This window comes from Cnephaeus nilssonii (assembly GCF_951640355.1).
Source record: "Cnephaeus nilssonii genome assembly, chromosome: 4".
Classification (NCBI taxonomy): Eukaryota; Metazoa; Chordata; class Mammalia; order Chiroptera; family Vespertilionidae; genus Cnephaeus; species Cnephaeus nilssonii.
The window spans coordinates 6,641,381-6,653,716 of record NC_137075.1 but is presented as its reverse complement, the minus strand read 5'-3'; the positions used below and the strand labels follow the sequence as shown (position 1 = coordinate 6,653,716).

Here is a 12,336-nt window from a genome sequence, read left to right as displayed (position 1 = left end):
ATAAAATGGGATTCCACTTTAAGACTTGGGGCTACAGTAGAAAGCAGGCCTGACATAATTGAAAGTGTCCTTGCCCACAATCAATATCTGAGTTCTGACCCCGGCTCTGTCACCAAGGGCTAAGGTTTTGGATAAGACTCTTCTTTTGGGGATCTTATTTTTAAGTGGGGTTTAAGGGAGGAAGGGGAGTCTTGATATAAAATCCTTCCCCTGTTGGGCTTCAGTTTTTATATTTTAAAATGGGAGGTAAGAAGGAAGGAACACTGATTTTTCCTGTAATGTTCCCACTAGCATTTTGATAACAATAGATCACAGAGAATCTGATGTGTCAGGGTCTGTGGTCTTCAGCTCATCTGTGAAAAATCTGGGTATTTTACCTCTATACTTAAGAAAATACGCATTTAACAATAGTGCATAGTGGTGTTTGAGGTAAGTGTTTACATTGCTAAATAGGAAGTATTCTATCTCAGTGTGCCAGGTTTTCAGGCTTAGAAGCCCCATTCTGAATGTTACCATATGTGACAATTAGTCACAGCCTCAATTAAGCAGTGGGGACTGTCATGGTCTTCTGTGGACAGGGTTCACTCCAGGAGGAAGGTGGTAGTTTGACCACTTGGAGAGAGACTGCCTTCTCTGCTGTGGGGTTGGTATTTCCAGGATCTAAATGGAAATGTGGCTTCTTCCCTCAATACCTTGGTGTTAAGGGCGTGGTAAATGAAGAGTGGGCATAAACCCAAACAGTCAGCTACTCTAGATGGGAAGAGGTGTGACTATGAGCCACTTCCTGCCCTGAGCCTAGACTTATTGCCGGGAAATGGGAAGTATAGCGTTTCCTTGAGTAAATGATTAGCTGTTGTGGAGAGGAGTGGAAAGCCCTGAACATCCGTGCACTATGTGGCTGTTGGCATCTGCTCAAGTTCTGGAGCCCAGAGCGAAAGCCACTAATTTCTGTTAATCCTGGAATCATCTTCATAGGGAGAGCAAGGCAGAAGAGTGGAACACACCTCCCCTTTAGGGCCAGTGGGAACTGTTGGGATGTACAGATGGATCTGAATCAGTTGCTCAATGGTTCATCCTTGGATGACTTAAAATCGCCACTGGTTGTAACATGGATACCTAGGAGTGGGCAGGGAAACTGGGTGACAATTTGATATTTTAGTGTCAAGTCTGGGAGGTGCAATCACTTAAGTTACAGCTATGCATCATTTAAATCAGTGGAATCCGCTCTGGCTGTGCCTGGGAGTCACCTGGGAGCTTAAAAACACACTGACGTTTGATGTCTTGCCCCACAGAACCAGTGTATGGATTTTTAACTCCTCTAGGAGATTCTAATAGGCAGCCAAGGTTAAGGACCCCTGATATAAGTGGACAGCTGTTTTCTCCTCTCTAAAGTTCCCTTGAAAGTCTTAAATAAAATGTTTTAAATAAACTGTAGGTTAATACATGGAGGGAAAAGAAGCTGAAAAGCTAGACCAGTTAAGAAGGCTGACTTGAGACAAAGCAGTTGTGGATACTGTGGCTTCCCTGAGCCAAAAGACATTTTCTCTGCACCACCCAAATTTCATATTCTTTTAGTCAGTAGCTTAGTTGTTTTCAAAAGTGCCCTGTTTTAAAAAATGTACATGTTGGACCTGGGAGCCCTGAAAATACAGGTGGGTAGGGAAGATGCTAAGTCTGAATGCTCTCATCTTCTAAAATTTTTCTTAAACCTTATCCTACTCCTGTCTTGACTCCCTCCCCTAGACACTAAAATTGATTACACACTCATTAATACAATAGTAGTTCAACTTTATTGTGGACATGGTGCGCATTTGTGGGCTGAACTTGCTTCTTGAAAACTAAGTATTCTTTTTGTTTCTTTGAGAAAATTCTCTGAGTTCTAAACAACCAATTTATATTCTTATTTTTAAAAGAAAATGCTTCTGTAAATTGGTAAAATGCCAAAATGAGCAAACACATTTACAAATTTTAGTTTACTGAGTGGGAGGAGGGTTGGGTGCTATTCTAACAATGAAAGAAAAGCCTAAATATAAAAAGTTTGGGCCCTCTCTCTGTGTTCTTTTTTTTTTTTCATAGGCATGTGTTGTTGTTTTTTTTTCTTTAATATTTTTTAAAATTGATTTGAGAGAGAGAGAGAAGGGAGAGGGGGAGAGAGAGAGAAGCAATGATCTGCTGCCTCCTGCATGACTGCCACCAGGAATGAAACCCTGAAACCCAGGCATGTGCCCTGACCAGGAATTGAACCCACCATCTCTTGGTGCAGGATGACGCTCAACCAACTGAGCCACACCATCACGGCCATAGGCATGATTTCTTGTTGGAGAATTTGGTTTTCCTATCTTTCCCCTAAATACCAACGGCTATGATCTGAATTTAGTGTTCACCAACCATCCCCTCTCCCAAAAATCCTATAAGGAGCAAAGGGATGATGATCAAGGAAAATGTGTTGGGGGAGGGGGCACATTTACACAGCTGGCCCATAGTGCATGGCCCTGGGCCTTTGAGCATCAGAGAGCACTACTTACCCACCTGTCTTTATCTCTGTGGTTAAACACCTCTTGATTTTTAGATGTCTTAGGATCCTCACATGCTTTGCTGATTTAGTTCTAGGTAAGAAGACAAGTACAGTGCCAATTATTACAATCTATTCTGTTTTCTTGGTCGAGAAAATAGCATTTCTTTCCTCCTAGTTATGTGGCAAAAGCATTTAAGTAAAACCTTTGATCCAAATATACTTCTGGTCTGGCCCCTGCCCATTTTCAGTGAAACCTCACCACTTTCTGAGGATGTGGCAGAACTGACTAGGCCTCCAAAGCTAGACATTTGGAGTGGAGCTTGACACCCGAAATTGATTAAGTTTTCAGCTGACTGCCTTTTTGCCCCCAGCAATCACTTTCAAGTTAACCAACGAAACTGCCCCATGGAGCTGGACTGTACATGCATTCTCAGCTTGATTTTCTCACTTTTTAGGATATGACCTGGAATGGAAATTCTCCTTCAGAGTGGCTATATTTTTCTTGGAAGTCTGAGGCCACAATAATGTCCTGTCTTGTTTTTGGCTTGGAGGTTTGGGTCCCTGAAGATTTTCACTCTATCTACAGAAGCCAGTAGACCTCTTGAGATGGAAATATTGATAGGGGAATCACAATAATAATTTTAGTTTTAGAACTTTGAGATAGTGCTTTTATATATTTCATTTGGTTATAATAACAACTTTGTGATGTAGGTTGAATTGTCCTAATTTTATAAATGAGGAAGTGAAGGCTCTGAGAGATGAATGAACTGTAATAAATGAAGGAGCCAGATTTGAACCCAGGTTGCTTTGATTTCCAGTTTAGTGAAGGTTTTCCTGTGTCATACTCCCTCCCAGGGAAAACAAGAACCATTTTTTTCCTCAATCAAAGTGACTAAACTAATCACTTCAAGCCCAATCGTATGAAGCATTCAGCTTAAATCTTAACATTAGATTAGAAGAGCAATCACTACAGCATGAATAAAACAGTAATTTCTTCCTTTTTTCCTGGTGCATCATGGAAGAATGAAAGGGCACAAAACTATTATCCAAGTCAGAAATCCTGGCATCTGGTGTCTGAGCCCAAATTTTTTCATTTATAAAATAGAATCAGTAACATGTATTTTTTCATGTATGTGAAAGCACTTTAAAAGCCATATTATTATTTTTAAAAATTCTGAAACCTTTTTACTTCAATTACAATTCTTTCATGAGCTTAGATTCTTTTCAAAATATTAGGAGAAAGAGAATATTACTCTTTGCTCCTGAATACTTTTAACAATTAGCTGAAATTATTTGAATGAATAGATCTGGAAAGAGATTTGGAGGAATATACATTTTCTGTGATACAGTGAGATTGGCTCTTGTCATGTTAGGTTATTGGTAAAGCTCTGAGCTAGTGGAATCCAGCGTGCATGTCTAGGTTTCTAAGTGCGTGCCTTGGATGGCAGTTTCTGTGCTCTGAGACCCAGAACGCAATCTGATAAGACTTGTTACCATTGTTCTTGGTAGCTTAAAAAATGAATTTTGGCCTATTCAGTAAATTTTAGAGTTAAAAATAAATTAGTGGTAGGAGCAAACAAACAAAAAAAAATAGTGAAAGGAGCTAGTCAGTTTACAAAAGAGGAAATTTTAAAAATTGGCCAGTTGATACGAATAACCCTGCCAACTTGATAGGTTCTCAAAGAAACTCAAATTGAAAACAGGTACACCACTTTTTAACCTACCCTGTTAGAGAACATTTTGTTAAAACATACAAGGTGAGTGTTAGCAAGGGTGAGGTGAAACAGACACTGGTGGGGAAGTCTACTGGTATAGTTTTTTTGCAAAGATATTTGTTAGTGTATGTGGGGAGCCTTACAATTATTATGACTTTAGATTGAGTAATTCCAATTACAAGATGTTCTCTTATGGAAATAATGTGCACAGGTTGCACACAAATTTATCTCTGAGAATATTTATTATGCTGTTAATTATAATTGCAAAGTATTAGAAACAAATGTTCACTAGGAGGGGAATGGTTAATAAATTATTCAACAACTATATGATAGAACATAGCCATTTAAAATCATGTTTTTAAAGACTTTTAATTGTAAGGAAAATGTTTCTGAAAATAAAAGTAGGACACAAACCTATTTATTTACACATATAATGTATAGAATCTATGTATCTCAAGCTAATAGTCATCTTTGGGCAAAAGGATTATTTTTATTTATACTTTCTATGTTTTCTAAAATTTTCATCTTATGGATATAATGCATTTTATAATCAGAAAGGGGAATGACTTCATTAAATTAAGATCTTTTAAAATGTAAAATAAAATTTGAAGATTGTATAACAAATACGAGTTGCAGTACCATTTCAGCAAGTGAGTGAATAAGTAATCTGATTGCCAAGAGGTTATTGATTTAAGGGGAAAAATATCAAACTCTTGTGAGTGATAGTCACATTTTTCTGGTGGTTACAAAGAAACCACTACTTTTCTAAAATAGTAGGTACTGATCTGGAGATTTCTAAAGGTGTTTAATTTGTACCACCTGTATTTGTACGTAGTGCTTGTATTTTACAAGTGAGGAAAGCTTAAGATTTCAGATAGTAAGAGAAATTTTTAAATATCACTTGAAGTTTCGGTATTTCTGAAACAAGATTTAATAATTTCTAGGAATGAGTACCAGATTGATTTACTTTAAAGAGATCATTTTTTAAATCAGCATTCTGACTTAAATGGGACTGTTCAGATGGATTGTTTGACTTTTACTTAAATTTAAATATCAGACTGATGTCAGATAATACATAACATTTGAATATGCTTATGAAACATTGAATTGCATTTTATTTTACAGTGTAGCTCTCGCAATATATTATCACATCAAAAACAGGTATGTGGATGATTAATTTTGTGCTAAAAACATTACATTTTATGTCTTTTGTTTTTTTCCTATTATTTTCTAGTTGCTTTGGCCTTCATATTTTCATAGGTTTCTAAAATTAGAATAATTTACCAAAACTTCTCAGGTAAGTGCTGAACTGCTTCCAATTCAAAGGAAACTAGATGGGTGTATATGTTTGAAGTTAGCAAAACAAAGCAAAGCTTCTTGATAATGTTTAGCCTCCTCTTTACTCTTTATTTCCTGAATAATTTGTTTAAACAGTCTATCTTACCTTATAATAGACAAATATGCAAATTGACCGCACCTTCGCTATGCCCAAGCCACGCCCACCAACCACGCCACGCCCACCAACCACGCCCACCAGGAAACCGTTGCAGGGACCTTGGGGTGTGGCGGAGCCCAAGGCCGGGAAAGCCTCGGGCGGAGGCTTTCCCGGCCTTGGGCACCAGCAGGGAGCCTGCACGGATCACAGGAAACCACTGGGGGTTGGCTCCTGCGATCAGTAGCAGGGATGCTGGGTGCGGCCGAGCCCAAGGCCACCGCCCGGGGCCAAGCCCCGACCCTGAAAGAAGGCAGAAGGCGGTGGCCACAGCCAAGGCCTGGGTCCCCGGTGCCGGCAGAAAACTGGTGTAGGCAGCCAGGTGAATGAAGGTCTATTGCACGAATCTTCGTGCAAACGGGCTACTAGTCTTTTATAAACTATTATTTAAAAAATTTATTGTATGCTACATTAATATAAAAAATGTTTAGTGTTTCAATTTAGTAGAGGAAATTTTGGGTTGAATTTAGACATAAGTTATATTAATGGAGTAGAATCCTTCTCTCTGACATGAATATGAAGATAGTTCAGTTAATGTAATAGGGAATCATAGAAAAATCATTTAAGAATATACCATTAACATTTTGAACACTAAACATGTAAAAGTACATTCACTTGCCATTTTTAAAAAATAAAATTAATGGTTTTATTGATTTCAGAGAGAGGAAGGTAGAGGGAGAGTGAGATAGAAACATCGATGATGATAGAGAATCATTGATGGCTGCCTCCTGCATACCCCCCACTGGGGATTGACCTGGAATCAAACCCTGACTTCTTGGTTCCTGGGTGGACACTTAACCACTGAGCCACCACACTGGCCAGGCCATTTACCAATTTTTTTATGTAGCATCAAGACTTTAGTTTTGAGCATGGAACATTGATTAGAATACCAAAATGACTTTCTTTTGTAAGCCACTCCTGTAATTTATCCTTTTCCACAGTGTTGGTTTTTTAAAGTCAATATCAACAAAACGTAAGACATTTGCAGAACAATCTGAGCATAGAATCTTTCAGGTTTTGACCACACAATGAATTTATTTTTAGAGATGGCCTCTTATTGTGTCTTTTCCAAAGCACCCTTCTTCATTTTCATAAGAATAAAGCCACTCTCATTGCAGTCTTATTTCATTAAGTGACATTTACATATGTTATATGAATCTAATAAAACAACTTACGTTAAAGAATGAAATTCAACCCAGTAACGCCCTGGCCACTGTGGCTCAGGTTGGAGCGGCATCCTGTGCACCAGAAGATCTTGGGTTCAAATCCCAGTCAGGTTTTGACTTAGGTTGCATGTTCCACCCAGGTTGGGATGGGTAAGGGAGGCAACCAATTGATGTATCCCTCTCACATCCATGTTTCTCTTTCTCTTCCCCTTCCTTAAAAAAATTTAACCCAGTATATTTGAAGCTTTCATTGGCTTTATTAAGTGATTCATGAATTGGGCAGCATCCCACCTAGCAGCTAGAAGGGAGTTTCAGGTGTTATACAAAATGGAAAGTTTGTGGGGGGGTTTTGTATTGATTTTAGAGGAAGGGAGAGATAGACTTCAATTGTGAGAAAGAAACATGGGTGGGTTGCCTCCTGTCAGGTATTGAACTGGAAACCTGGGTAATGTGCCTTAATCAGGACTCAAACCCTGCCACCTTTTGGTGTACAAGACAACTCTCAACCAACTGAGTCACACTGGCCAGGGCAAAATGGAAAATTTTTATAGGCAGAAAGAGGGTGGGACTATGAAGTTAAAAGAGTGGATTATTTCAGGCAAGGATACCTTTACTTAGGGAAGGCAGATTATCTCAGTAGTGCTGACAGGAAATTCTAAACCAGCTTAAAATTCCACTCCTGAAACTGCAGTTAGGTTAGTTATTATGTGTTGGTTTGGTGACATAGCTTAGTAAAAGTGACTCCATTTTGGCCTGTTTTTGTTGTTTGTTTTAAAAACACTGATGTGACCCATTTCTGGGAACAAGCATGGCCACCTCATGGTTGGAATGGATCTCAATGGACCACACTGCCTTAAATGTGTTTTGTGGTTTTTTAAAAATATATTTTATTGACTTTTTACAGAGAGGAAGGCACAAGGAGAGGGATAGTTAGAAACATCGATGAGAGAGAAACATGGATTCAGCTGCCTCCTGCACACCCCCTACTGGGGATGTGCCCACAACCAAGGTACATGCCCTTAACCGGAATCGAACCTGGGACCCTTCAGTCCAAAGGCTGACACTATCCACTGAGCCAAACCAGTTAGGGCCCTCAAATGTGTTTTACAAAAAGGGCATGGGAGAGTTGTAATAAGTCAATGAAGTGGAGGTTAGATGACAGAGCTTCTTTTGAACAATCTTATGGGAAAATACAAATATCTGGAGGTAAACACCTGGAAAGGTATTCTCTGTAGTTACATTTTCCTGTATTGTAATTGTGATTCATGGTTCTTTATGGTCCTTGAGAATTTTGGACTTAAAAATTTATAAAATGAAGGCTACTGGACATTTAAACCTTGACCAGAATAACATATCAATGAAAGTATATGTTTTGTGTTGCTGCTTATTTCTATGATAGTCATTCAAACTTTTAAAACATTTAAGTCTTAGATAACAATGTAGTACCATTCATGAAACTCAACTGTGTTTTCAAACCAACCAGTTTTGCATTAGTATCTCTAAGTGATTTCTCAGTTCTTAGACTGTTATGGATACCAAACTTAATTTATAGTCATATCTGATACTAAGAGCCAACTTTATAAGTGCTTACTCTGGCCACCCCAGGCAGCTCTTTGCATGCATTATCTCATTTAGAGTTTTGTGGGGGGTTTTTTGGAGAGAGAGATAGGAACATTAATGATGAGAGAGAATAATCGATTGGCCGCCTCCTGCACATTCCCCTATTGGGGATCAAGCCCGAAACCCGGGCATGTGCCCTGACCAAGAATTAAAACACGGCCTCCTGGTTCATAGGGTCATGCTCAACCACTGAGCCAGGCTCATTTAGTTTTTATAATAACTTCATGAGGTTATACTGATATTGAAAGGAATTTTAGGGACAGGAAAGGCAATTTTAGGGAAGTGGGGTCCATGGGAGAGGAAGGCATACATAATAGGTGGAGACAGCTCCAAGATGCCAGATTGCTTATCTTACATTCACAGAGGATGGAGGAATGTTACAAGATAAGAGGAACAAAAAGTGTGTGTGTGTGGCGGGGGAGACCGGGTGAACTTTAAGACTTTGAAACTGATACCATGCAGGAAAGTGGCCAATTAGAAAAGCACGAGGGAATATGAATCAAGGAAGGGTCCAATTAGAAAGTAGAATGACAAAAAGCGCTCACAGCATTTATAAACCTGGAGACAGAGAGACTCAGAGGATTAGATTTTTTCCCATTTTAGAGAGAGAACAGTTTTTCCCATTTGGGGTCCCTTCCCCAGGGGGAGTTTGTGTACACTTAAAATAAACTTCCACATTTTTGCTAAACATCTTTTAGTCTGTGAATTTTATTCTTCAAACTTTGTAGGACAAGAACCCCTTCATAGGACAATGAGAGTCCGAACTCACCATTCTGTGTCTCAATGTTATCTCCATTTTACAGATAGAGAAACTGAGGTACAACAAGGTGAAATAATTTGCCTAAGATTACACAACTGGTAAATTGGGGAATGGGGAATTGAACCCAGGCAATATACCACCGAGACTTTTAATCATGTGCTTTACTTGCCCAATGGTGATAAACTGGGCCAAAAGTAAGTGAATGGAAGTGAGAAAGTCCAACTGAAAAAGTGAGCATTTGTAAACAAGCATGATTGACATACAGATTGTACCCTTCTTGGGATGAGGTGGCATTGACCAACTGCAGACTTTCTCCTTGATAAATCATACTGGCCTCACCTCTGGGGCTGGTGATAGATCCATTAGCTTGGGAGAGATGATGCTGATCAGCTAAGACACATAACTTTTAATGGAGATGAAAGGAAAATCCATTTCACGGAGGAGTCATTTTAGCTTAAATTCTTAATCATTTATATTTTGAACCTACATTTTCATTTTTTAAATTACTTCTGATGAATGTTTCTTGAGAATGCTGCAGGGCCTTACTCATCAGAAAAATTGAACAGGACTGAACAGCCCAAAGAACAGGGGTGTTGGGCCAGGCTTTGTCTCTCCCATAGCACCTTGAGTAATCTTGCAGAGGCAGTTAGTGAGGTGAGGCATGGGCTGATTTCTCACAGCTGGGGTTCTTATAAAAGGAAGTGTCACCACGTGCACCAGAAGGAGACATCTTTTTGAGACTCCACTATCAGGTCCTACCTGGTTGAACCTGTCTTTATTGGCGTTTATCTAAATCAGAGGTGGGGAACCTTTTTTCTGCCAAGGGCCATTTGGATATTTATAACATCATTCCCGGACCATACAAAAGTATCAACTTAAAAATTAGCCTGCTATATTTGGTCAAACATTTAATTAACTCACCCCTAATGCCTTGGCAGGGCCAGACCAAAGGATTTCCAGGGCCGAGGCCTGAGGGCTGGAAGTTCCCCACTCTTGATCTAAATCTTTGCTACCTGTGTTCCTGCAGGCTAGTGAAAATAAGCACAGGTATGAATGCCCAAAGCTTTAAAAACAATTGGTAATGCAAATTGAGTTGTTCTGTTAAGATCTTTCTTTCTCTTTTATTTTTGTGTAGACAGTAAATTCATAGAGCAGAAACTGTAGTGTTTACCACCATGGTTGTGTGTTAGGGACAGGTCTGGAGTCTTATACCATTCACAAGCCTAATTGACTTTGGAAGCACAAACTATGGAAATGATATGTTGTTACCAAAAGCAGTGGTTTCCAAATATGGTTTGTAAAGAAGTTTTTAGGCAAAATTCAACAGATGAAAAGCAGAGCTGTCTATGGTGAGGTATGAATAGTCCCTGCAGGACAGCTGCCTGAGGCACTGTGCTTAGAGTGAAAGCCACCACTTGACATGGCTCATTTACCAGCCTGGTAGCAACAGCCATTATTTTTATAGGTTTATAGGTTATTGAGTTGAGCTTTCCTATGCATCACCTCGTTTTTTCAATACAAAATTGTGAAACTCTTAATGAAATGGTTAAGTTGCATGTTGTTAAACACTTCAGATTAATCTCTAGGATACATTGAATGTTCATTTTACCCTTGGACTTCTTGTCAACCACAACATACTACTAGTGTAAGCAGATCTGTCAGCCTTTGCTCAAGAAACAAGATGTCAGGTGGGGCGGGATGGAGGGAGTCAATGGGGGGGAAAGGGATGACATCTGTAATTTCAACAATAAAGATAAATAAAAATTAAAAAAACCCACAAGTTGTTAAATTTAGATTTGGTTCATTTGAAAACTCAGAAAATAAAAATTTGAGTTCTCACACAAGTTAATTTGTAACCTTTATTTCATGGACTGTTAAAAAATGATCTAATACTGTACCTAAGTAAAACAAATTATTATTCACTGCCTTCTCTTTCTTCAAATAACAGTTGAATCAAAATATATTTTGTTTTATTTTGAAGGACACTCATTCTTGCAGAAAGTAAACTCTGTTTTCTATTAATTTTCCCCACCAGAGACCCAGATGGAAGGATGCTCTTAGATATTTTTGATGAAAACCTTCACCCTCTTTCGGTAATCTTCTCCTTCTCGTGTTTCATTATATTGTTTAATTATTTCTCTTTTGCTCTTATTGGGTGGCCTGCCATCTAAAAATATTTTTTTCCCCAGAAATCCGAAGTGCCACCAGATTATGACAAACACAACCCAGAACAGAAGCAGATTTACCGGTTTGTTCGGACACTGTTCAGTGCTGCTCAACTGACGGCTGAATGTGCCATTGTCACTCTGGTGAGTGCCCTCAGGAGACCGCCCATCCGGTAGTTGAGTGGAGTGGTGCACAGGGACTCTTATCAGGTATCCTAAGGACACTATAGTTTCTCTTTTGGATATTCAAGTAGGGAATCTCCTAAAAGAGGGTGTTCTACAGTCCCCTTGAAAGTCAGTTGTACAATCACATTCAAAACCAATAAATGTTGAAACCTTAAATGCAGGTAAGACAAGGCTGCCCCCTCCCTATGAATGTCCAGATTTCCTGTTGTTGATGCCTACAAAAGTTTTAATGACAGTCACAGGATAAACATATACATCTAACATGAATACCTATATAGGAAGGAGTGTATATTGCTACCTTCTCTTTTCTGTTTTGTGTAAATAATGTGTCTCTAAGATATTCAAAGACAACTTGGAATCTGCACTTTCAGGCTCAAACAAGAGATAAAAATCTTTACTATTACTTAGATTTTTAAAACTTTAGGGACTATGTAGGTGAAATATCATTTGGGAAGTAGATTTGACAATGGAACCCATTGTCACTGACCTTTTACATTATGAGCAAATCAGATAATGAGTTGTCCTGGAGGGGATAGAAAGACTTTCCCTGGAGCCTCTTAGAAGAGATGATTGTCAAATAGAAAGTTTACAGGCCACTTGAGGACCCTTTGTTTCTGTCACACTGGGAGCTCTGTGCTCTACTGCTAATGAAACAGTAAAGCTGTTCATTTATTCATTTATTAATTCATGCCTTTGTTAATTTCTTCTCTCCTTGAA

The 12,336-nt window shown here is 38.9% G+C and overlaps 1 protein-coding gene across 1 annotated transcript in view; it reads left to right on the top strand.

Moving 5' to 3' along the window:
• The window catches only part of CCNY (cyclin Y), a 228,363-nt gene that overhangs the window by 165,457 nt on the left and 50,570 nt on the right, over window positions 1–12,336 (top strand). Inside the window, exons 5-7 of the mRNA XM_079769141.1 lie at window positions 5,356–5,391; window positions 11,304–11,361; window positions 11,458–11,577. Of these exons, the coding sequence (XP_079625267.1) occupies window positions 5,356–5,391; window positions 11,304–11,361; window positions 11,458–11,577 (214 nt within the window). The remainder of the gene's footprint in view (window positions 1–5,355; window positions 5,392–11,303; window positions 11,362–11,457; window positions 11,578–12,336) is intronic.